This window comes from Phacochoerus africanus, chromosome 3 (genome assembly GCF_016906955.1).
Source record: "Phacochoerus africanus isolate WHEZ1 chromosome 3, ROS_Pafr_v1, whole genome shotgun sequence".
Lineage (NCBI taxonomy): Eukaryota > Metazoa > Chordata > Mammalia > Artiodactyla > Suidae > Phacochoerus > Phacochoerus africanus.
The window spans coordinates 181397591-181421543 of NC_062546.1; the positions used below are offsets into that span (position 1 = coordinate 181397591).

The following is a 23953-nucleotide window of genomic DNA, read 5'->3' on the forward strand; positions in this document are numbered from 1 at the left end:
AGGTATAAGACCTTTTTTAAAGCTCTTTTTGACAATAATCTTTCCCACTTCTCTAAGTAGTGGATACCAATCATATATATATATATATTTTAATGGCTCTTAAAGTTCTTCTCCTTTTTTGAGTGCTGGATAGTTCTATAAATATATAAGTTTTTTCTGAAATTTTCTTTTCTATATATGTAAGTTCCTTACAAATATATTATCCAATTCAAGATTGGCATATTAACTCAATTATTTTAAGTAAATTTTATTAACAAATATTTATTTGCAGACATGGTGATAATGAGTGTTTTCAACATATTTCATTTCATTAATCTATGTTTTAGTAAATTAGGTATTAAAATCTGTGTTTTAGAGAAGAGGAAAATAAGCCTTATGGAACTTAAGGTCACACAGAAGAGTCAGGATTCGAACCTATCTGTAGAACATGACATAGTACCTCTAAAAATTAAGATAAGAGCTCTTACAACAGACCAAAAATAAAAGTAAGCATTAATTGTTCAGAGAGACCCTTTACGTTCTCTTATGCTTCTACATGACTTGCTGAATGTGCAAGGCCCTGACACTATTTTTTGGGTAATAAATTGGACCTTTCATAATTAGTTGCTGTTTGGCATCCAATTTTCATCAAGAACATAGGATGAAAAAGAATCTGTTAAAAAAAAAAGTCGCCTGTAGATGTTTCTAATACACAATATAAACTTGATTCTGTCATAACAAAAGGATTGCACATGATTGGGCAAGTATCACATATTACCAGAAGAGCATTTGTACCTCATAATTCTTATGGAAATGGGTGTACTTTGGTAAGAATCAACGCTACAACTGCTATAACTACATTTCCAAGTATAAAACCGAAGTCTTAAAAAAAGTCCAGATACATACTTTGAAGAAGCACAATAAGGAATTGGCTAGGGTGATCAGCCTAATTCTTCATTGAGAGTTCCTCTGGACCAATCTCTCAGTTATAATTTCTAGAACTTAAAAAAATTTCCAGGCACTGAGGATCTTTCTATTTCCTAGAAGTTTTCCCTGGGGAGAACGAGGACTCTATACATATCTAAAATCCGGGGACTGATGATGGGCATGTAAAAACCAACTGAAAGGCAATTTCGTGAAGAAAATGAGCAGAGAAACAAACGCTAGGGTCAAAACTACAGAAAACCAAGCCGCTTTGGTAAGAAACTGTTTGCAAACCGAGCCCGCTGCTTCATTTTATCTCTTTCACTCCAGGAGCTGCATTCGGAATGCTCTGGGTAACTAGGCAACGACGTTGTCCCGGTAACGTAAGAAGCGCAGAGGACATCAACACTTAGGGCCACTGGGCAGCCCTTCCCGCCCGGATCCAGCCTGGTGGGAGGGGTGAAGGATACCAGGCTCTCGCGAGAGCTGCGTGGTTTCGCCGGCAAGCGTCTTCGCGGTTGCCCTTAGAGACGCAGTAGGCCAGCCAGGGTGCTGGGAAGTGGAGCGCCACAGATGGCTGCCCAGCAGGGGATGGCCGATTCGGCCCTGCGGGTCCTGGAAGAAGCTTTGGGCGTGGGCTTGACGACTTCCGGGGACACTGCGGACGCGGTGGCCGCTGAGGGCGCCTTCTACCTGGAGCGTATCCTTCCCGTGTAGGCACAGCCTCTAGACGCTGGCCACGGTAACCGGTTTTGGGGTCGAGGGCGCGGGCTCCCACTATGGATGCCCTATGAAGCTTGAGGTCACGAAGCCTGTAGAGACGCCTGTTGGATCTCAAGGTGGCTTTTTTGACACAGTGATCCCCTGATATCTACTTACTGTCATTTTTCGCCTTTTAGTAGTTGCAGACTGATATGCTTCTGTTGGAAAAAGACCTTTGGGATTCTCCTATTTAGTAGTAACCACTCAGAAAACTTTGCGATTGTATTTTAAAGTAGCGCAACAAAGTAATCCAATGCTCCTCTTCCTCAGTGGTTTTAAGCCCCCCAATGAAAACAAACTCCATAGGGGAACGTTAGGAGATTAGGGAAAAAGACCTCTACCTTTGGGTGTTAAAGGAGAGGAAGCTTAGAATATCCAGCTGGATCCTGTAGATGGTCCAATTATCCAATGCATAAGAGATTTTTGGTAGCATCGACTTACTGGGTAGTTTAAATTTTGGCTATCCAATGATAATTACCTACCCCCCCCCACTCCTTTAGCAACTAAAGGGTAGGTAACCTGGTGAGCTGACAGGGCTCAGAGATGTTTGAAAGAAACCAGGTCAGATAGTAATGAGCGATTATCAGTGGAAATAACCAGAAAAATTGAATAGCCATTTGTGGATAATAAGGTTTACTATGTCTTATGTAAAGCTTTTGAGCTCCCCTTCTTTATGTAAATGGTACTCAGGAGATGGGGAGAGTTCATGAGAAAAAGATAGCTACTCTATTCAGGCAGATAGGAGAGGGATGGTTAATCTGTTTTATTCTTAAAAATATCAAGAAAACTCCAAAATCTACCTTTATTTTTTGGTCCTAATATAATCCCCTCGGCTTTAATTCAAGATTTCAGAGATCCAGCAATGATTAATTTGGTGGGCTTTGGCAAACTGACTAGCCTGTCCTGACTCAGGCTCAGTACACATCCTTGCTAAATGGGAACTTGAACTTGGTAGAAAAGGTCAAAGAAAATGTGGAGTATTTTATTCCATGCAAACATGATTTTTACAGGAATGTGTTCGATAGTTTGACATCAATTTGAATGAAGTATGTGGGTGTTCTTAGTGTCCTAAGTGAGGTTTTCGTAGAATTTAACAAGCTGTCTTATCCCATTATATTCCTTTTGAAATTCAAGAGCAGTTCAGTGATTCTTTCACAGCTTATCTATGTTAAATATCCTATGCCCATGCTAGTGAATGATAGCCATATCATATCTTGTCTGCATTAAAATGATTTCTGTCATGCATAGTTTAATTATTAACACAAGGCAAACATAGTGAGGTAACTTTTTAACAAACACTCGTCAAATGGTGATACTCCAATATAGCACAACTTTCACTAATGAAAATCAGGTTTATTTAGTTTGCAGGGAGAGCACTGAGTTAAGGCTGCCAACATAGAGTAGTTTGCGAAAAACGTATCTTACAAATCTTGCTTCAAGTAATTACATTTATAAGCGACTATGACTTTCCAGGATTTTCTTTTTTTCTTCTTTCTTTCTTTTTTTTGTCTTTCATCTTTTTTAGGGCTGCACTCGCGGCATGTGGAGGTTCCCAGGCTAGGGGTCTAATCGGAGCTACAGCTGCCGGCCTTTGCCAGAGCCAGAGCAACGCCAGATCTGAGCCCTGCCTGCGACCTACACCACAGCTTGAGGCAATGCCGGATACTTAACCTACTAATCAAGGACAGGGATCAAACCTGCAACCTCATGGTTCCTAGTCGGATTCGTTTCTGCTGTGCCATGACAGGAACTCCCAGGATTTTCTTTATTGAAAAAAAGACTTAAAAATTATATTAGTTTCAGATGTACAATATAGTGATGCAGTATTTTTATACGTTTTGAAGTGATCACCACTGTAAGTCTAGTTACTTTGAGTTACCATAAAAAGTTAATGCAATATTATTGTTTACATCCTCTATGCTTTACATTACAACATCATGATATATTTATTTTATAACTAGAAGTTTGTACCTCTTAATTTCTTTCATCTCTTTTAGTCATACCCCCATTTCCCTGTTTTCTGGCATCTGTTCTCTGTATCTAAGAGATTACTTCTGTTTTGTTATGCTTGTTTTGGTTTTTAGGTTTTACATATAAATGAAATCATACAGTAAATTTCTTTCTCTGTCTGACTTATTTTACTTAGCATGATACCCTCAAGGCCCATTCAGGTTCTTGCAAATGGAAATATTTCAATATTTTTATGGCTGAGTCATGTTCCGTTGTATGAACATATACATCTTCCTAATCCGTTCATCCATTGATGTTCAACTTAGGTTACTTCCATATTTTGGCTATTGTAGTAATACTGCAATAAACATATGGTGTGTATATCTTTTAAAATTAGTGTTTTGTTTTCTTCAGATTAGTATCCATAAGTGGACTTGCTGGATCATTTGGTAGTTCTATATTAAATTTTTGGAGGAACCTCCATACTGTTTTCCATAGTGGTTACACCAGTTTACATTCCCACCAAGAGTACATGAGGGTTCTCTTTTCTCCATATTCTCTCCAACACTTGTTATTTCTTGGCTTTTTGGCAATAGCTATTTTGACAGGTGTGAGTTGATAACATTGTGATTTTGATTTACATTTTCCAGATGATAAAAGATGTTAAGAACCTTTTCATGTGTCTGTTGGCCATCTATATATATATTCCTTGGAAAAATATGTCTTCTGCCCATTTTAATTGGGTTATTTACTTATTTTTGATGTTGATTTGTGTGAATTTTGGACGTTAACCCCTTATCATGAATATCATTTGCAAGTATCTTTTCCCACTCAATAGATTGTCCTTTCTACTTCTGTTTTGTTGATGGTTTCTTTTGTTATGAAAAAGATTTCTAATTTGATGTAGTTCCATTTGTTTATTTTTGCTTTTGTTTCTTTTGCCTGAAGAGACAGATCCAAAAATATCAAAGAGCGCACTATGTTTTATTCTATGAGTTTTATGGTTAAAGTCTTATATTTAAGTCTTTAATCCATTTTGACTTTGCTTTTGTACATAGTGAAAGAAAATGGTGCAGTTTCATTCTTTTGCTTGTGGCTGTCCAGTTTTTCCAACACTATTTATTAAAGAAGCTGTCTTTTTTCCATTGTATATTCTCACCTCCTTGTAGATTAATTGACAATATAAGGTTGAGTTTATTTCTGGGCTTTCTATTCTGTTCCATTGATCTATGTATCTATTTTTGTGCCAGTACTTTACAGTTTTGATTACTTTAGATTTGTAGCATAGTTTGAAGTCAGAGATTGTTATCACGTATTTGTTTTTATTTATGATTGCTTTGGTATTCAGGGTATTGTTTTCCCATATACATTTTATGATAATTTTTGCAGTTATGTGAAAATGCCATTGGTGTTTTTTTTTTTTTCCATTTTAGGGCCACACATGAGGCATATGGCATTCCCAGGCTAGGGGTTGAATCAGAGCTGTAGCTTCTGCCCTACACAACAGCCACAGATCTGAGCTGCATCCGCAACCTACACTAGAGCTCAGGGAAATCCCGGTTCCTTAACCCACTGAGCGAGGCTGGGAATCCACCCTGCGTCCTCATGGATACTAGTCAGGTTCCTTACTGCTGAGCCACAGCAGGAACTCCCCATTGCTGTCTTGATAAGGATTGCATTGAATCTGTAGATTGATTTGAATAGTATGGACATTTTAACAATATTAATCTTTCCTATCCATGAGCATAGTATATTTTTCCATTTATTTGTGCTGTTCTTAAATTTCTTTCATAAATATCTTACTGTTTTCAGAGTACAGGTGTTTTACATGCTTGTTTAAATTTATTCATAGCTGTTTTACTCTTTTGATTGAATTGTAAATGAGATTTTCTTTATTTCACTTTTCAATAGTTTGCTATTAGTATAGAGAAAGACAACAGATTTCTGAATACTAATTTTGTGTCCTGCAACTTTATTGAATTCATTTATTATTTCTATTAATTTTTGGTAGTCTTTGGGGTTTTCTGTAAATTGTATTATATCCTCTGTAAATAGTGACAGTTTTACTTCTCTTCTGATTTGGATGTCTTTTATTTCTTTCTCTTATTGGATTGCCGTTTCCACTAATATGTTGCAGAGATGGGTGAGATTGGGCAATCTTATCTTGTTGCTAATCTTAGAAGAAAAGCCTTGAGCTTTTTACCATTGAGTGTGATGTTAGTGTGTTTGATATATGTCCTTTATTATGTTGAGGTATGTTTCCTCTATACTCACTTTGTTGAGAGTTTTAATCATAAATTTATGTCAAATACTCTAAAAAGCTTTTTGTGCGTGTATTGAGAGCTTTTGTTAATGTTGTGTATCACATTGATTTATGGGTGTTCAACCATCCTTGCTTTCGTGGAATAAATACCAGTTAGTTGATTATGATGTATGATCCCTTTTAATGTATTGGTGAATTTGGTTTGCTAATATGTTTGTTAAGGATTTTTGCATCTATGTTTGTCAGGAATATTGGCCTGTAATTTCCTTTTTTTGTAGTGTATTTTTCTGGTTTTGGTATCATGGTAATTTTGGCATCATGGAGTGAGTTCGAAAGTGTTCCTTCAGTTTTTTTTGAATTTATTGTTATATTTGGCATTTATTGTTATTTGAATTCTTTTTCTTTTTTTTAATATCTGGTGTAGGTTTTTGGTTTGCACTTACATATATATAGTGTAGCTGATAGTTGTTTAAGTTTGAACACATTCTAAAAGCACCATATTTTTACTCTCCCCATGTTTTATGTTTTGGTGTCATATTTTATATCTTTTTACTTTGTGTATTTGTTAACTACTTATTGTAGTTATAGTTGATCTTATGACTTTTGTCTTTCACTTCCATACTAGCTTTTTAAGTGTCTGATCTACTGATTTTACTGTATGTTTACTTTTACCCGGTGAAATTTTTTTCTTTCATGTATTTTCTCATTTCTAGTTATAGCCTTTTTTTCCACTTAAAGAAGCCCTTTTAACATTTCTTGTAAAGCTGGTTTAGTAATGTTGAACTCTTAGTTTTTGCTTGTTTTGGAACTTTTTTATCTCCTCAAATTTTGAATGATAACCTTGCCTTTTTGATTATAAATTTTTTTCTTTCAGCACATTAAACATAGCATGCTACTGTCTTCTGGACTGCAAGTCTCTGCTGAAAAGCCAGCCTGTAGCCTTATAGGGGTTTCCTTGTATGTGACTAGTTGTTTTTTCTTTTTGCCTTTAAAATTCTCTCTTTAACTTTTGCCGTTTTAATTATGGTATGTTTTGGCATGGCTCTCTTGGGACTCTTGGACTTGTTTGGATGCTCTGTGCTTCCTGGACCTAGATATCAGTTTCCATTTTCAGGTTGGGGAAATTTTAAGCTATTATTTCCTTAAATTATCCTTTTTTAAAAAATTTCTTTATTTTTGCTATTTAGATTGGATGATTTCCACTATTCTGTATTCCAGATTGTTTATGTGTTCTTTTATATCAGCCACCATCTGTTGATTCTGTCTAGTGTATTTTTCATTTCAGTTATTTTATTCTTTAGCTCTAGTTGTTTCCTATGTTTTCTAAATCTTTATTGAAGTTCTCACTATGTTTATTCATTCTCTTGAGTTTGGTGAGTATTTTTGTGACCACTACTTTGAATTGTCTTACTAGGCAAAGTATTTATCTCTGATTCATAAGTTTTTTTTTTTTTTTTAACCCCCCACTTGGGTTTTGTCTTGCTGTTTGATTTGGAGCATACTCCTCTGTGTTCTCATTTTGTTTTGCTTTCTGTGTTTGCTTCTATGAATTAGGTGAATTAGTTACCTTTTCCAGTCTTAAAGTCATGGCCTTGTGTAAGAGCATTCCCTTTATAGACTGTGTGTGCTGGTTGGCTTTGATAGGCTTGACATTGGCTGGGAAAGAGGGAAGGTTGTGGGACATGGTGAATGGGGACTGCTTTGGCAGGGACATTCTAGGAAGGCTTTGGTAGGTCAGGAAGAGTGCCAGGTGCTATTCAGTCTGCTGCCTATGTTCTGGACTCAGAGTGAGTGATTTTGTGTACTTTTTAAGAGTGGAATTTTGGATTCCTGTAAAAGCCTTCTAGCTCTTCTGTGTGTTAACCCTATTGGTTTTAAAAGCCAATCCTCATGGGGGATCATATTCTTGGTGCAGGTCCCCTGGCCGGGGATTATCAAAATGCGGTTTAAACTCATCGCCCTTTAGCAAGGTCTTCTGTATTTGTGATATCCCCTTCTGCTTGTGGGTTGCCACACTAGGGGTATGGGTCCTGAATAGATCATACCTCTGCCCCTCATACCTATCTTGATGCGCTTTTTTTTTTCTTCTCTTTATCCTTAATGTAGAAGAGTCACTGTACTAGTCTTCAGGTCATTCTCAGAGAGAGTTGTTTATATGTAGTTGTAGTTTTGGTGTGTCCATGGGAGGAGTTAAGCTCAAATTCTCCCTAGTCTACAATCTTGATTCTACCCTTCTTCCAGGATTTTATTATCCTCTTTGTGAAATATCTAGCCACTTTGCATTTCTTCCATCTCTCTTTGGTTGACTCTTTTGGGTTTCAACTAAAGGGTATTCAGGAGATTAGTAAACATTTAACCAATCAGTTTTCCTACATTCAATTTCAAATAAAAGATTTAGTCATGGGAGAGCTTTAATTCTTATTTAAATGAAGTTCGAGGACTACCTTTGAATCTCAGTTATCCCTGTATCCTTGAGCTCTCAACATGCATAATTAAGAGTTGACTGTATAATTTTATTTGACATTGTTTCTTAAGAATTATGATAGTTGCTGAAGAGAAACTTTCTTGGGTTAAAGTCTTTAGCTTTCAGGTAATTTGAGCTATTGTAGTAGGTAAATAAAATTATAATATGCACTAATGAATCAGAAATATGATGTTCTCTACTTTGCACATGTACTTAATCACTTCTAATCCATGGCATTTGGTCTTGGTCTTCCCTTATTTATTATTGAACAGATGCTCCTAGAACAATAAACAATAAGCTATCAATATTGAGCAAGTCTTATGAAAGAGGTTGACTCAAATTCTCCAGGAAATTACCATTTTCATTTCTCTTAACCATTCAGAGATTAAGAATATGTATAGGTTAGTGTGGTCCAAACCAGAAACCTAGCTAGCCAGGTTCCACTATGGGGAGTGGGGAATGGCGTCATTAGTAGAAGCCTCACATTCTTTATGACAGTTTAGAGAAGTTTGTTTCTTCTGAAGCACTTTATATATTTACTTTTAAGTTTTAAACTTGCACAAGGTGAGATACAAACATGCATGACATAGTTCTAATCTTATTTTGCTATCTCCAGAACTTTAAAAATCTAGTCATAGAATACACGAATCCTCTGGAGAACTCTTTATTAGAAAGACATTTGCACCTTTGTAAAATAAAAGGCTAGATTTTAACTGTGTGATTTGTAAATGGGCAAGTAGGTATCTCTAGTAATTGTGAAGAAGGTTGGTTGTCTTTCATAAATGAATTCTCTCTTAAAAATCAGTAGTTTTGGTGAGGTTTTCAATTGTAGTAGTGACCAGGGATTGCCTTTTAATGTGTGGCTGCAGTCCTTTGGGAGTGCTCAATTCCAATTGGAAAATACAGGCTAGAATGAATTGTCCTAAGAAAGCTAATGCTTAATTGATTTTTTGGCTGCTTGTCTAAAGAACTTGTTCAAGCAAGAGTAATGAAATGCATTACTCGAGGGAAGTGGAAGTCCCAAAGTAGTTTGTTTTTGTTACCTACCTCCCATTGCACTGATTCTCAGCTTCCCTAATTGGCTTTTGATTATTATTTTTCTAGGCATTTTAGCACTAACAATTTGACTTCTTAGATTATGGACATAAGTTTTATGGCCACTGAAGAGGTCTCCTCTGGCCTCAAGAGCAATTTCTGAGGGTTGACTGAGTTTAACTTTGAGGCTAATCAACTCTGATGCAGTCCCAAGTTAGCTATTTCCAAAAATGCAGAATTAAGGATTCCAGACCCTGAAATATGGTGATCATGCTAAACTGATACCTCATATAAGAAACACACTTTTTTTCTTAAGCGATATCCTATAGCCAGTATCTCACTGCAATGGTAGTATTTACTGATAACTTTGTTTAATTAAAGCTGAACTTTAAAAATTATTTTATTTATTGCTTTTAACAGTTATATACTTCCTCTAAGATGTTACTTCTCTGGAATATTTATGGTTTTAAGTGAGAAGCTATTAGTAAAGTCCTTAATAATCAATATGCTCTCAAGTAGTGTATTTCTTATTATCATTGAAAAGCTGAATTTGCTTGTGGTCACTTAGTTTATATATTCAAATAAAAAGAACAGATAATCTGAATATAGAATGTAGATCGAGGCATGTTACTTATGTACTGCTTATACTATTATATATAAAATAATCAACAAAGGAGGACCTACTGTATAGCACAGGGAACTATACTCAATATTTTTTTTTTTTTTGCTATTTCTTGGGCCACTCCCGCGGCATATGGAGGTTCCCAGGCTAGGGGTCTAATCGGAGCTGAAGCCGCTGGCCTACACCACAGCCACAGCAACGCTGGATCCGAGCCACGTCTGCGAACTACACCACAGCTCACGGCAACGCCGGATCGTTAACCCGCTGAGCAAGGGCAGGGATTTAACCCGCAACCTCATGGTTCCTAGTCGGATTCGTTAACCACTGTGCCACGACAGGAACTCCCCTATACTCAATATTTTGTAATAAACTATAAAGGAAAAGAAGTATGTGTATGAGCTGAATCACTTTGCTTTACACCTGAAACTAATATAACATTGTAAATCAGCTATACTTCGACAAAAACATTTTTAAAAAGTGGCATGTTACTAAGCCGGGAGTGCTGAGTTTTACATGCATTAAAGCCATAGCTTATTTGAGAGAAAAAAATTATATTTTGTTCTGTGTCTTCTGGTCTAGGCAGATGTTACTGTGCATATGAGTCAAAAATATGGATCTTTAAATGAGGATACTAATTCAATAGGGGCAGCTTAGGGCTAATATTCTGTATTATTAACAAGCTCCCAGATAGATGCTGTTGGTGCTGCTGGTCTAAGGACTATAATTGGAGTAGTAAGGCTATAGACAAATATCTTAACCTCTAGCTTTTATATTTTCAGATAGTGGTATAATATGTAGATCCCATATCTTTGGATCTCTTGGTTTAGAAATTAGAAAAACTTACACCACAACCCTCTATAAGAGCTATGAATCTTACAGTTGCCAGAAAGTTATTTTCTAGCTTCTGAGGCAGAAAATGTACAGTAACTCTTTAGAGCAGAAGGAGCCAATAAATTTCCGCTCTTGCCAATTCTATTGAATTAATAATGGTTCCCTGGTATGTGGTATTAATAAGATTTGGTAGGAAAGACTGAAGGAAGCAAATAGCAGGGGGGGATAGGGAAGCAAGTGTGCCAGTTATTTGCCATTTTGATCCATATTCCGTTAACTTATTTTCTTTAAATTAGCTTTCCTAAGAAAGAAGACATGACTGTGATGTTTGCTATTTATAATACATTTATTTTTATTTCAATTTAGTGAGTAAACTGTTGATCATGGAGCATCCCAGCTAGATTTTAGGTTGCCTCTGTGAACATTGACTCTACAGTGATGGCAAAATTACAAAGCAATTTCTGACTATAGCAGCTCTGGGAAATCATGAAAAATATAATTAGCTATATGTTTCACTCTAGTTCTTTTTAAGGATGGCGCTGCTGGCAGTGATCGCTACCTGCAGATGCAATAGTAGAGGAGACCAGTGACGAACTTTGTATTCTGCTCTAATCTGAAAATTGTTCATTTCTTTCTGGCTGTAGTCCATTTGCAGAACCTCGTTTGTGACCCCATCATAACAACTGTCACCTCAAGCTTTGCTCTATTAGGGCAGCTGAAATGCTTCTCTGAAGCTTCTTGTGGTTGTGTCTTCTATAATACTGTGTTGGATTTAGGGCTTCCTAGTAGTTTCAGTGTGGGTGTATATTGACCTATTTTCTGACAAGGTCTACAAGGTCAGAATTTGGTGCAAATTCTATTAGTGCAGAAACTACCAATTAGTTCATCCATGGTGATGGGGTACCAGGGAACTAATTCACAGTATGCAAACTCACAAGTACTACTAAATTCCTTCCAGAGTAAGTGGAAATATGGAGTAGGAACCTTAGTCTGAGTCTAGGCTATGACTCTAGGATGTAGTCCCTGGCCTGGAAGGGGGCAGTGCTCTGGCTGTGGCTGCAGTCCAGGGAGGAAGGGGAGACGACAGACAGTGCCAAGATAAGACTAGAAAACCAGGTGCAATAGTCCAGCTCAAGCTCAGGTAGGCAGAAAGGCAGGAACCAGATCTCAGAGGAAAAAACAGAACAGACAAAAAAATGAAATTTGGAATTGGAGTTCATGATGTTCTTTTAAGGAATACTAGGTACGTCATGGGAAGGGAGTTTTGTAAGGACTCAGAGTCAACTTGGCATCAAGAAACTGATTTTAAGCCAGAATGTCGGTTTATTATTCTGCAGTGGAAAAATAACTTTGAATGAGAATTGTGGCCAGTTTAATTGTATGGACATTTCCTGGAGAATAAGATCACCTAAGAGAAATTACAGATGAGAAAGTTGCCCAGTAAAAGTAGAACAGAGTAAAGGGTTTTATCTTTCAGGTGGTTCTTGATATGTTGCCTGTTTACGTTCTACCAATATTGCTTCTAAAGCAGTGCTTTCCAACCTTTTTCACATGCAGTGACCCATCAGATCCTGCTTCACTCTGTCTTTCTGGCTGTTCCAAGTTCCAAGGGAATCAACATATGTACAGTCCACAGTATTCTCTTTATGGGAACCAAAAAGCAAGATTTCTCTTAGAATTCAGAACCAGAGGTTGCTGTACATCTACTGAGAAACTCATCTCTTTTCATTGGATGGATAGAGAATTGGAACCCCTTTTTACCCAGATTGCTGGGAAGTTTAGAGTCAAACCTGTGGCTTGTATTTAACTAAGTTCATGAGGACTTATACCATTTACTGCATATTTATTTTCTCCTATTTCCCTTTCTCCTATTCAATTTTCCATATTCATTTGTTTTTACTTTTATCTTCCTGTAGCTGTGTGAGTGTTTGTAAAATGCCACAGAATTGTTTTGGGATTTGTTTGTGCATTTGTCCATGTGTTGCTAGCCAGCCAGCCAGATAGACATATTGATTACAAACGCACAGACCAAAGTACATTTACTTCTTTGGTAATACTGCAACATCACATTTCAATTGTGTTGCGTCTGGGAAGATTTTCTGTACAGATCATAATGTGGATACTAAAAGTATCGATTTAGAAGGCTACTGGGTCCTATTTGGGGTATTTGTCCTCTTCCTGACCTTTTTGTTCTGTTAATCTCTTGCCCTTGGTTTATTTAATCTTTGCGTCTATAGCCCTGTAGCTCTTTTATACTTCTCCTTCCTTTAGTGTCATCAAATTGAGCTCTTTAAAGGGTTGGATTTATCTGCGGGTAATATGACACTTGAGAATTTGGAAAACAAACAGGGGAGAGAGTTCATTACTGAAGTTACTGGTAAAAATTGCGTTTTGCCATTGTGTCACTATAGGAACAGTACGGTGTAGTTGAAAATTCATGGTATTTATATTCAAGAAACTTTGTTACTCATAGTTGTGATTTTGGCCAAATCTATTAATCTTCTGATGTAGTTTCTTTTCTTTTTTTTTTCAATTTAGAGATGACTATATCTGTGCCATTCAATCACACATGGCTATAAAAGTACAAATGCTTATGATCCATGTGATGATACTTTAAAAATTTATAAAATGGTACTTATTTTTTCTCTTTTGATTGTGAGGAAACAGAATATATTATTAGTGACTAAAATCTGTTGCTTAGAATATTTTTTTTTTGTTAGCAGTATACAACTGTTGTTTGATATTTCCAAAGCTTTGAGGACAAATCACTTTTTTTCTCTATGTAGTCATGTTTAAGAAGCCTTGCTTTGATGTTTTTCTCACAATAATCTTGGTAAGTAGTTGGCTTATTTACAATGATAAAAATCTATCCAGATCATTTTAGAATATTTACTTCTTTGTGAAATTTATTATGGTATGAGCAGTGATGAAAGATGCATTACTTTTCTGGAGACTTAAAGACAAGTGACTGCCTATAAAATCATCTTCTAGTAGTTGTTTCTCAGAAGGGGGCATATTTTTCCATAAAAAGAAGCTGACTCCCTGTAGCTGAAGCTCAGGAAATTTTATATCATTAAGTGCAAATGTGTCAGAAAAAAATAAATCTAGAAAAGGAGGAAGGATTCAGAATGTCTTTTATTTGTCCATTCATCTTAACATATAGGTGAACTAGATCATGGGAGATTATGAGACTTCTCCACAGGTACTCATCTCTTTCTAAAACAAGGGAAATTTTAACAAACGCTTGTATAGTATTTATAAGCCAGACACCATTCTGAATGATTTATATATGTTAACTCTTGAAAATACTTTCAAAACCTAAAAGGTAGTATGATAGCCAGCCTCCAAAATGCTACCCAGTGATCCCCATACCCTTACATACTGAATACGGTTGACCTATAAAATCAACATGATATTGAATAAATGATGATATATGACCTTTGAGACTTGTTCATCAAAGATATTATGGCTTCCACTTTGCTTTCTTGCCTTGCTTATTCTGGAAGTAGCTAGCCACCATGTCTTGAAGGCTTAAGAAGGTTGTGGAAAGACCCATGTAGGGAGGAACTGAAATCTTTAGCCAACAATGTCAGCATTCTTGGAATTGGAACCTCTTGCCTCAGTTAAGTCTTTGGATGACTGCAATCTTGGCTGCCGTATTGACAGACTTCGTGAAAGATCCCGAATCAGAATTGTCCAGTTGAATTCTTAACCACAGAAACTATGAAATGCTTATTGCCTTAAGTTTTGGAGAGTTTTTTATGCAGATTTTGGTATTTAGAAATGAGATTCTAAAGCAAGAAATACCTTAAAAGTATCAGAATGACTTTGGCACTGAGCATTAAGCAGATGTTGAAATTACTTTAAGTAGAATATTAGTGAAACTAAAATACCTTGGATATTAGTGGTAGGCTGATGGTCTTTAAGGAGGCTGCTGGCAAGGAATTAAAGGAGAGTGAGGCAAAGCCTATTGGAAACTGTTATGTAATAATAGAGCACTAATGTTTAGGTAGGTACTTCTCTCCAGTTACTTGATATGGGTAAGTTTAAGGTTATGGGACAAACTACAGGTATGCAACTTTTTTTTAGTGTTGTTTAATCTCCTTTAAATAGCTTAGTTTTGTAGTCTAAATTATTGGACATATTATTATTGGAGAGATACTCATGTTTGACAATAAAACCTTCGTCCTTTGACTTACCTGGTTCCTGAGGATTGGTCACAACTGAACTAGCTTAAGCCTCTCCTCAAGTTATAAGTCAAATAGTGAAGAATTATTGCTTATGGTGGGACTGAGTAACAAGAATACATACCTATCTTTTAGAGGTTTAATACTATGTGGCAGATCATTGGCAAATGCTTCCAGTATTTAAAGACTTGAAGAAAACCCATATGAAATAATAAGAGAGGTAGTATAGCAGAGTGAAACCTGAACTTCTAGGGCTGTTGGTTCTTGGTTGTGTAACTTTGTGCATTTGGGTCCTGATCTATAAAATGGAGATTATCGTAGCTTCAGTCTCATAGATAGTATGAGGATGACATGAGTTAATACATGTAAAACCCTTAGCACAGTGCCTGGCTCCTACTAAATATGCTGAAGAGTGTTATCAGTCTTATTACAAACAACAGAAGTTGTTATACACACCATCAGGTTATTCTTGGAGAATATTCCACCAAGAATGACAGAATAATTTCTCATAGCAGCAAAATGAAAACTAAGCTAATCTCATCTTTGATTCATAAACCATTGCTGTGCGTTGAAGTGTTTAATTTTATACCTTTTAAACTTGGCATAATCAAGTCTGTATATTTGTAAAAAATGTAAACCTACCAACCAACAAACAAAATAGCATTACTGGTATATGTTTTGATTTATTTTAAAATTAAATGTTATCTTGGAATTTTCATTTGTAATTATAGAAACTTATAAGGTCTTATATCAGAGCTATTAGAATTTTTTTATTAGAATTATGTCCATTCATAATTTAATGCTGATATATGAATTGCTGAATTATGACTACTATATATAGTTTATGACTACTAAATATAAGTTTATATTTGCTTAAAATTAAGCTGCCTTTTCAAAGATAATTTTAAAATTAAGATATTTAAGAAAGAGTGGAGGTATAAGTACCTTTTATTGATGAAAACATTGAAATCTCTTTTTTACTTATATGTAAATCTTGGTGTGCTTTGTTTTTTCATTCATAATACTTAAAACCAAGTAAAGAGGTCACACTGCGTTGTGAATGACTGTAACTCAGGAAAATTCACTGTGGTTTGAGATAGGTTTGAAAAATTTACCGTCATAGTTTTCCTGTCCACCATTTTTATCTCTTTCTAATATATATTATGAGACTATCTACTTTTTTGTTAGTCTTCTTAGAAAAGAGTTGGAAATCATCAGATAAGAAAGAGATAAAAATATAGTTTTTTATGGATTTGGGTAATATAGAATAATAATTTAAAATAACAAAGTATTTTGTTTTAAAACATCTATAATTGTAGGCTATATGAAGAAGAAAAATTTAAAAAATAACTTTATTTGCATTTACTAACTTAGTGAGATTCTTGGATCTAATACTGTATTTTAATGTTATATCAACTTTTAAGTATAATAATTTTATTCCATATACTTTGAGATTCAAACTTGACAGTATATTTAGAGGTCACTATAACTGAAGCATCTGAAGATGATTATGAATATGAAGAGGTAATTTGTTCATTTTGCATATTTATTCTGTTAATTCATTATAGTTATTCTTGTGAAGGATTCATTTTATTTTTTATTAAATATACATTTTTTTCTTAAGTGATGCTAATTTTTCAACTGAATTTAGCTAATCAGCTGGTTATGAGTGCAGTATGAAAGTTCTATTTAAAAATTTAGATCGGTTAATACGTCTAGCTCTTTTGATTTTCCTGTTGAATGTCCTTCAGAGTCAGCCCCTTATCACCTGGCCCATGGATCCATACTACTGTCTATTATCTCTGTCTAGCAGGTATTCCCTTTCATCCAGTCTGCTCTTGATAGGGTCTTTCAGATTCCTACTACTTAGCTGGAGCTCATATCCTATGCCTCCTTCCAACTTATCTGTATTTCTGTCTAATATGCTTATTGTCTCAAACCTTTCCTTTCATTCATTGTTCCAATGGAACCTATCATTACATCTGAGGCTTGGCGGACAGAGCCACTCCTAGATAACAGAAGCTGTGAATGAAAATGTGTGAAAGCAAGCCTGGCAGGTGTGGCCTGGACAAGCAGGAGACAGGACAAACACATAAGATAGGCTTTGCATTACTGCTGGTAAAATGGAGATAATAATACATATCACTTGAAATTACTGAATGTTAATTTTAATATTAGACTTAATTTACTAGAAATTAAGTTATGAAAAGTAATTGTGAACCAAATCTGGGATGAAGAAAGAATGCTGGCATTCAGGTGGTTTAACATTTTTTTTTTTTTAGCGGAGTTTTTACTACATTTGTCATTATAGATAAAAGCAATTGCCCATAAGCTAATCTTAAGTTTATTAGAAGTGACATTGAATGATGTTTACAGGGAAGTCAGAGGGCTGCCTACTTGTTAGTTGTTCATTTTTTATAGGTCTTCAGAATGACATGGTGTCTTAGATAAAGTATTTCTTTTGTCCTTTGTTCTGTGAGGAGAATTATTTCTGAAATGAAATAAGGTATTTTTATTTTCCTCTAACTCTTCCTCTCTTTCGCTTTTTCTGTGATTTAGATACCAGACGACAATTTTAGCATTCCAGAAGGTGAAGAAGATTTGGCAAAAGCAATTCAGATGGTCCAAGAACAAGCTACAGATACTCAAATTTTGGTGAGAATTTTGAGCACAACCATACCCTATAGTTTAACAGTGATACTTTTCATGTGAAGTTTTGAAAGGCCTACTTTACTTACTAGATGCAGCCCTGTGACCTGATGTCTTTTTCATTTCTATTTCTTTGTCATCAAACCTTAGCTTTTAGTAAGTAGTCGTATATACTCTGCCTTGGGTTGTCATTTTCCATACGTGGTCACTTTTGCATGACTTTGCAACAAATGACACTTTCTCTCAGAACTCTCCCTCTTTAATCTCAATGGAGTTTAACCAAGGATTTCAACACTTATGCAGAATTTGGTATTTATATATATTCTACAATTTGTTTTATAAGCATCTGTGTCTTTTTTTTTAATGGAAGTATTAAGCTCACAGGGAATGCTTAATATATTATGATTTTTTTCTTGTGAGGCTTATGAGCTAATTTCACTAAAGAATAATGTGAGGATGCTTTCTGATTATAATACCTCCAATTGAAAGTACATAGAGTGATGGCATTCCTGTAAAATTGAAAATATAATTTAATGATGATAGCAAAAATATTTTGAAGTGCTTTATATTTTCATACCAAAGCTGAATAATAAGGATACTTTTCTTAAAAAATGAAGGCTCTACCTACTGTGAAATATGAAGGAAATTGTTATATTTTTATTTATGTCCACACTTATCTTCCTCAGTGCAAAATAAGATATGATATACTTCACTCCATATTCTGCTCTGTGTCAATCTTTCCATATTTTGTAGATTTCCTCAATTCAGAAATCCATTGACACCTTTCCAAAATACCTGTCCATTTGAAATTGAAAAAAGCTGAAGAGAAGGATTTCTTGAATCCAAAATTGATTACTTTTTAAGTGGAGGGTTCTAGCTTATAGTAAACTCTATTCTCTAATGTATCCTTTGGATATCATTCCTTTTAGGTGGACTCAAAGTGAAGTCTACTGCATAGACTTATTTATTAGTCTATTGGATATCTCAGTGTAGTCATTTATAGGAAAGTCTTAAAATACAGCATTTTGAATGATGAGCAGCAAATAAACATTAGTTGCATGATATGGTCTGCTTGTCATCTTCCTTCTTGCTTTTCATCATTAAATAAAGAAGGATTAAAAAATTCTTTATGTACCACTCATTTGCATTGGTAGTTGGTAACGTAGATACACCTAACACAGTGCTTGGTACATAATAAACTCCAAATGAATAGCAGTTAAATAAGTGAATGAATATATTCATCATTGAATTAAATGGAAAAATATAAAAATCATTTAAAAAATTAAAATATATACTATTTCATTATGAGAAAAATAAATAAATACCCCCCCTCCCAAATTATGACCTGAACTATAATTGCATTTTTGTATCTGGCATCATGCTTTGTGAATCCAAAGATAAATTAAAAAAAGGCAGTTGGGGAGTAAATGGAATGTAGTAGCTATCATATCTCCTGTACCAAATATCAGTAATTCTTTTGTCATCAGTTTCTCAGAAGCTTTATTTTATCATAACTTTGGAAGAGTTAACTTTCTAGATTTATGATATATTTAAAGCTGGTTGGCTATCATTTAAGTTTTTATCTCTTTTTTTGAATTCTGAGGAGGAACAGTGATATGCAGAAAATTAACAAAAGTTTCCCTTAAACTTTTAAAATTAAATATGGATTCATTTTATAATTGTGTCAATTATATATTTCTCATTTGATTTTTGTTTCTGTAGTATTTTATCTTTAAAAACTAGCTTTGAGTTTTGCCATAGGCTGTTTTAAGAATATTTCTTGTTTATAAAACCAACTAAAAAGGCTACAAGCTTGGGATTTCCTGTCATGGCTCAGTGGTTAACGAACCCGACAAGGATCCACAGGGAAACACGTTCAATCCCTGGTCTTGCTCAGTGGATTAAGGATCCAGTGTTTCCGTGAGCTGTGGTGTAGTTCATAGACGTGGCTCGGATCCACTGTTGCTGTGACTGTGGTGTAGGCTGGCAGCTGCAGCTCCGATTTGACCCCTAGCCTGGGAACTTCCATATGCTGCATATGCAGCCCTAAAGAAGGCCCCAAAAAATCATACTCAGATTTATTGACCCCAAATGCCAAGGTAGCATTTATTACTGTATGATGAATGTTTACTTCTAATTATATTATGCCCTCACCTAAAGTTATATATATATAACTTGGCAGGTATGCTGTTTTTGGCTACTTTGGCATCTCCCATGATGTTTGATACAGGGTCTACACCTAATCAACAATGCTACAAAATGCCTTTTTAAAAATGATCTTAGGAGGGGATTTGAAGTTATTCTACATGAGCTTTAAAAAAATTATTTCAAAACCCTATCATTTGTCAGTAATTTTCTGTAGCTCCCCCGGTCCCCAAATTTGCTTAAACTCACCACTATTTGGATTGTCGTACTAGTAACTAGTAATTAACATCAGCATTAAGGTATTTATAGAACTTTTGAAAATCACTTTTTGTGGCAAAAAAGATTCTCTTTCTTTAGTGCATGTCTGGTTAACTATTCTATGCATTCTGTGTAACCTGGTCTGTCACCATTACCAAGTTGAGAAGGAGATATTGGAAGGAAAATCCCCTGCCGAGTTTCAGTAGGTGAAACTACATCTGACTATCCAAATGGTCTGCAGTGATATGAGTGCGTTCTTTCTGATCAGAAGAAAATATGTACCCTGTAGACAATGATGATGGTGATTTTTTTAAAAGAATTTGCTCATTAATTTTTTAATGTACTGACTTATGTGATAGTTTTTTGACTGTCCTAATATATCTCACTTGCTGAAATAACTGCATTTCTCTTGTTTAAGGATCTGTAAACTTACTCTCTCAAGGGGCATGTAGAAAATCTTTTGTTTTGAGGGGCATGAGGTCTCTGTTACACCTGCTCAACTCTCTCATGTATTGCAGAAACAGCCATAGACAGTATGTAAACAAGAGTCATGGCGAGGTTCTAATCAACTTTATTTACTGGAACAGTTAACTGACCCCTGATATAGTTGATAGATTCATTTACTACCATTATGAAGTAGTAGTGCAAGAATTCTCTATTGCACATAATTTCTTCCACAATGTTTCTAAAAATCAAGGCACAAAGTCATATATTTTAATCAGAAATTATAAATTTTTTGTAATGATTTTTAAAAGAATTAAAAATGTTTTATATACCATTGCTAGAGCAAGCTGACCTCCTTACAGTTTTTCATACAATCCAGTCACATTCTTGCTTGCCTCTGTTCTTGCTAATGCTGTATCTGAAACAGGACTCTACCTCTTCTCTAAATTTATGCTCACGTGCCACTTTCTCAATGAAATCTTCCTTTGTCTCCCTATGTACATAGCAGTCCAGTTCCACACATGTATCTGCCCCATACCTGGCTTTCCCTCACTTCAGCCCTCTGTTTTTACCCCCAGGCACTTAGTACCATTTGTCACACTGTATGTTCATAATGTAGTTATTTATTTTCTCTTCCCATCCATTTGACTGTCAAAAGGGCTAAGTCTTGTCTGTTTTCATCACTGCTTTATCCCTAGGAATTAAAATAGTTCATGAAACATAATATTCAACAAAATTGTTTAAAAAGTGAATGTATAAATGAACAAAAGGCCTATCTGTGCCATTAATCAAAGCTTTGATATTTTCAAAATTAATAATTATACATTTAAATTTTAGGAGCAGAAAACAGTCCTATCTTCAAAGCCTGCAGCACCTGAAGCAATAGAAGACTTTCTCTGCAATTTCCTGATCAAAATGGGAATGACCAGAACTCTTGACTGTTTTCAATCTGAATGGTAAACAAACAGATGACTACTTAACCTAGAAATACTTACATTATCTCACATGTATGCTTTTAATCATCTTAAAAGACTTTGAGTGGCTCAGCTTATGCAAAATGAATGAACTAGATAGAAACTTTTCTCATCATCACCACTGAAAACACACATGTACACACTATCAGGATATCAATTTCAAATAAATTTTTATTAAACATCTGTTCTTAATATTCAAATTTAGGTGATTTTCAAGAAGCAAAAAAATCAAGTGAAGTTATATAATGCAAAGCTATTTTATGAAATATTTAAAAAATCTTTTGCATAATTATAAGGGCATTATTTCTTACATTAAGACATCCTACTATCAGTACTGCTTTGCTTGATTTACTTAAAGTATAATGGCCTGCTTTACTCTTCTCATAAACTGATTCTTTTACTATAAATAGTCTTTAATTTACAAGTAAGTGGGATTAATCTTTCAAGTGATATCCAGACACAAGATTTTGTTATAAATTGAAAAATTGCATAACTTATTGGTTATGAAAAATCCACAGGTATACTGTCTATTTCTTTGCTAGAGCAGTGATGTTATAGGCATATTTTCAGAGTCCTAATGAAAATAATAATAATAATGAAATATTATTAAATAATTGGATAATAAAATGAGTTTTAACAGCCATTGCACATTATAGAATGAAGGAATAATATATAAAGAAGTTTATAGTGTTTTATATCTCAATCCCAATTTTAAATATAGGGGTAATGTATGATTTCTACTAATCCAACTTTGATTTAATATTTATATTTTGCTTTTTCGGTTCTCATCTGCGGAGATCATGCGCATAGGAGAAACAGTTTCATTATTTAAAATTGCATATCTAATATTAATAAATCTAACTAGGAGAACCATTTTTCATTAATATAGCTTAGGAAAAAGAGCAAGTTTGATGGTAGAAAAATAATAACTCTTATTAAATCTGGAGACTGTGTGAATGATTTTTATAAAAATGTCCTTAAGAAATAATTACAAATGTACTACAAAATACGTTTTTGTACAAGTAGGTAGATGATTAATTTGTAGTCCTAATGAAATGAAAGATAATGTCATTCAGTTTCCCTTTTTTCTTGTAAGAATGTGTATTAGGACAAGTAGTGCTTACACGTTTGGCCAGGCTGAAGTGTGAAATGATTCCCTTTGGAGATTCTGGAACCAAATATACTCTTAACAGTTAGGTGCTTGTAGCCATATTATCTTTTTAGATTTAGCCGTTTGAATTGAGAAGATGTTTTGGGTATGAGGATTTATAGAATCCCTAAGTAAGCATACTATTTGGCATAATATTACAATCATAAATTAATATTTGTATAAAATATCTCTTCATTATATGGGTTTAGTAATATCGTAGTTCAAATAATTTTATCCTTATCCCTACCTTTTAATTTGTAATGAGATTATAAATTATTTGTAATGAGATTTTACTGTATTGGATATTTTAATTTTAAATGAAACATTTTTTACTTTTATCTTAAACCTTTACTTATTTTGCATAATAAGACTATCAGAATATTATATATATTCTATTTTCATAATTTCTTATGGAGAGAAGCACTGTAATAAATCATTACTATTAATTCATTTAATCTTGCAAGAGGTGATGAAACAAGGCCTCTCAGTTGTTGGTTTTTTTAAAAAAAACCAAAACACAAAACTCCAAAAAACAACAACAAAAAAAACCAGGGCAATAAAATTTGACTTATGTTCCTTCATTTCCTCAAATAGTAATTGCAGTAAATCCATTTAATCTTGGGTCAGCAAACTAAGACCAAATCTAACCTGCCTTTTGTTTGTATAAGTAAAATTTTATTGGAACACAGCCATGACCTATCTTTTAGGTATTGTCTGTGGTTGCTTTCACATTATAACATATAACAGCAAAGTTAACTTAGTCATAACAGAGACCATATGGCCTGGAAAGATTTTTTTTTTTGAATTCTTAATTTTTATTTTCTGGCCATTTACAAAAAACATTATACATATATATGATAACCTATGGCACAAAAAAGTCTGCACTGTGGATTTAGTCTGGTATTTTGATGACCATTTTAGAAGTGCTCTGTCGACAATGATAGTTTCCCTGGGGACAAAATTACAGAAAGGCTTAAAGTGGAGAAAAATATGGTATGTATTTTAGATACCCTGATAGCCTGTGTCAGTCCTCTCCTTTCCACCACTGCAATGTTTTGCTGGCTTTTAGTAAGATCAGGACTTACTAAGCAGAAATGTACCTTCTTGCTCTTCTTTGCTCTTTCCACTTATTACCTCTCATTACTCCCACCTTTCTTCTCTTTACAGCCAAATGTTTTGAAAGCAAAGGTGTTTATTTTCTTTCTTTCTTTACACTTTTACTTCCTATTTACTCTTTGGTTCTCTCTAGTTTGGCTCTGTTCCTACCATTCCACTGAAGGTGGGATGGTAATACAAATGCCATAAAAGGTGACAGT

General features: G+C 34.7%; 1 protein-coding gene across 4 annotated transcripts in view; it reads left to right on the forward strand.

The window, feature by feature from the left end:
- Positions 1-1412: 1412 nt before the first annotated feature.
- Positions 1413-23953, forward strand: part of SPAG16 (sperm associated antigen 16) — a 137564-nt gene continuing 115023 nt past the window's right edge. For all 4 annotated transcript variants that reach the window (XM_047773421.1, XM_047773424.1, XM_047773420.1 and 1 more), the window contains exons 1-4: positions 1413-1603; positions 16495-16541; positions 17577-17672; positions 21351-21469. In XM_047773421.1, coding sequence (XP_047629377.1) covers positions 1477-1603; positions 16495-16541; positions 17577-17672; positions 21351-21469 — 389 coding nt within the window. In that variant the 5' untranslated portion in view covers positions 1413-1476. The remainder of the gene's footprint in view (positions 1604-16494; positions 16542-17576; positions 17673-21350; positions 21470-23953) is intronic.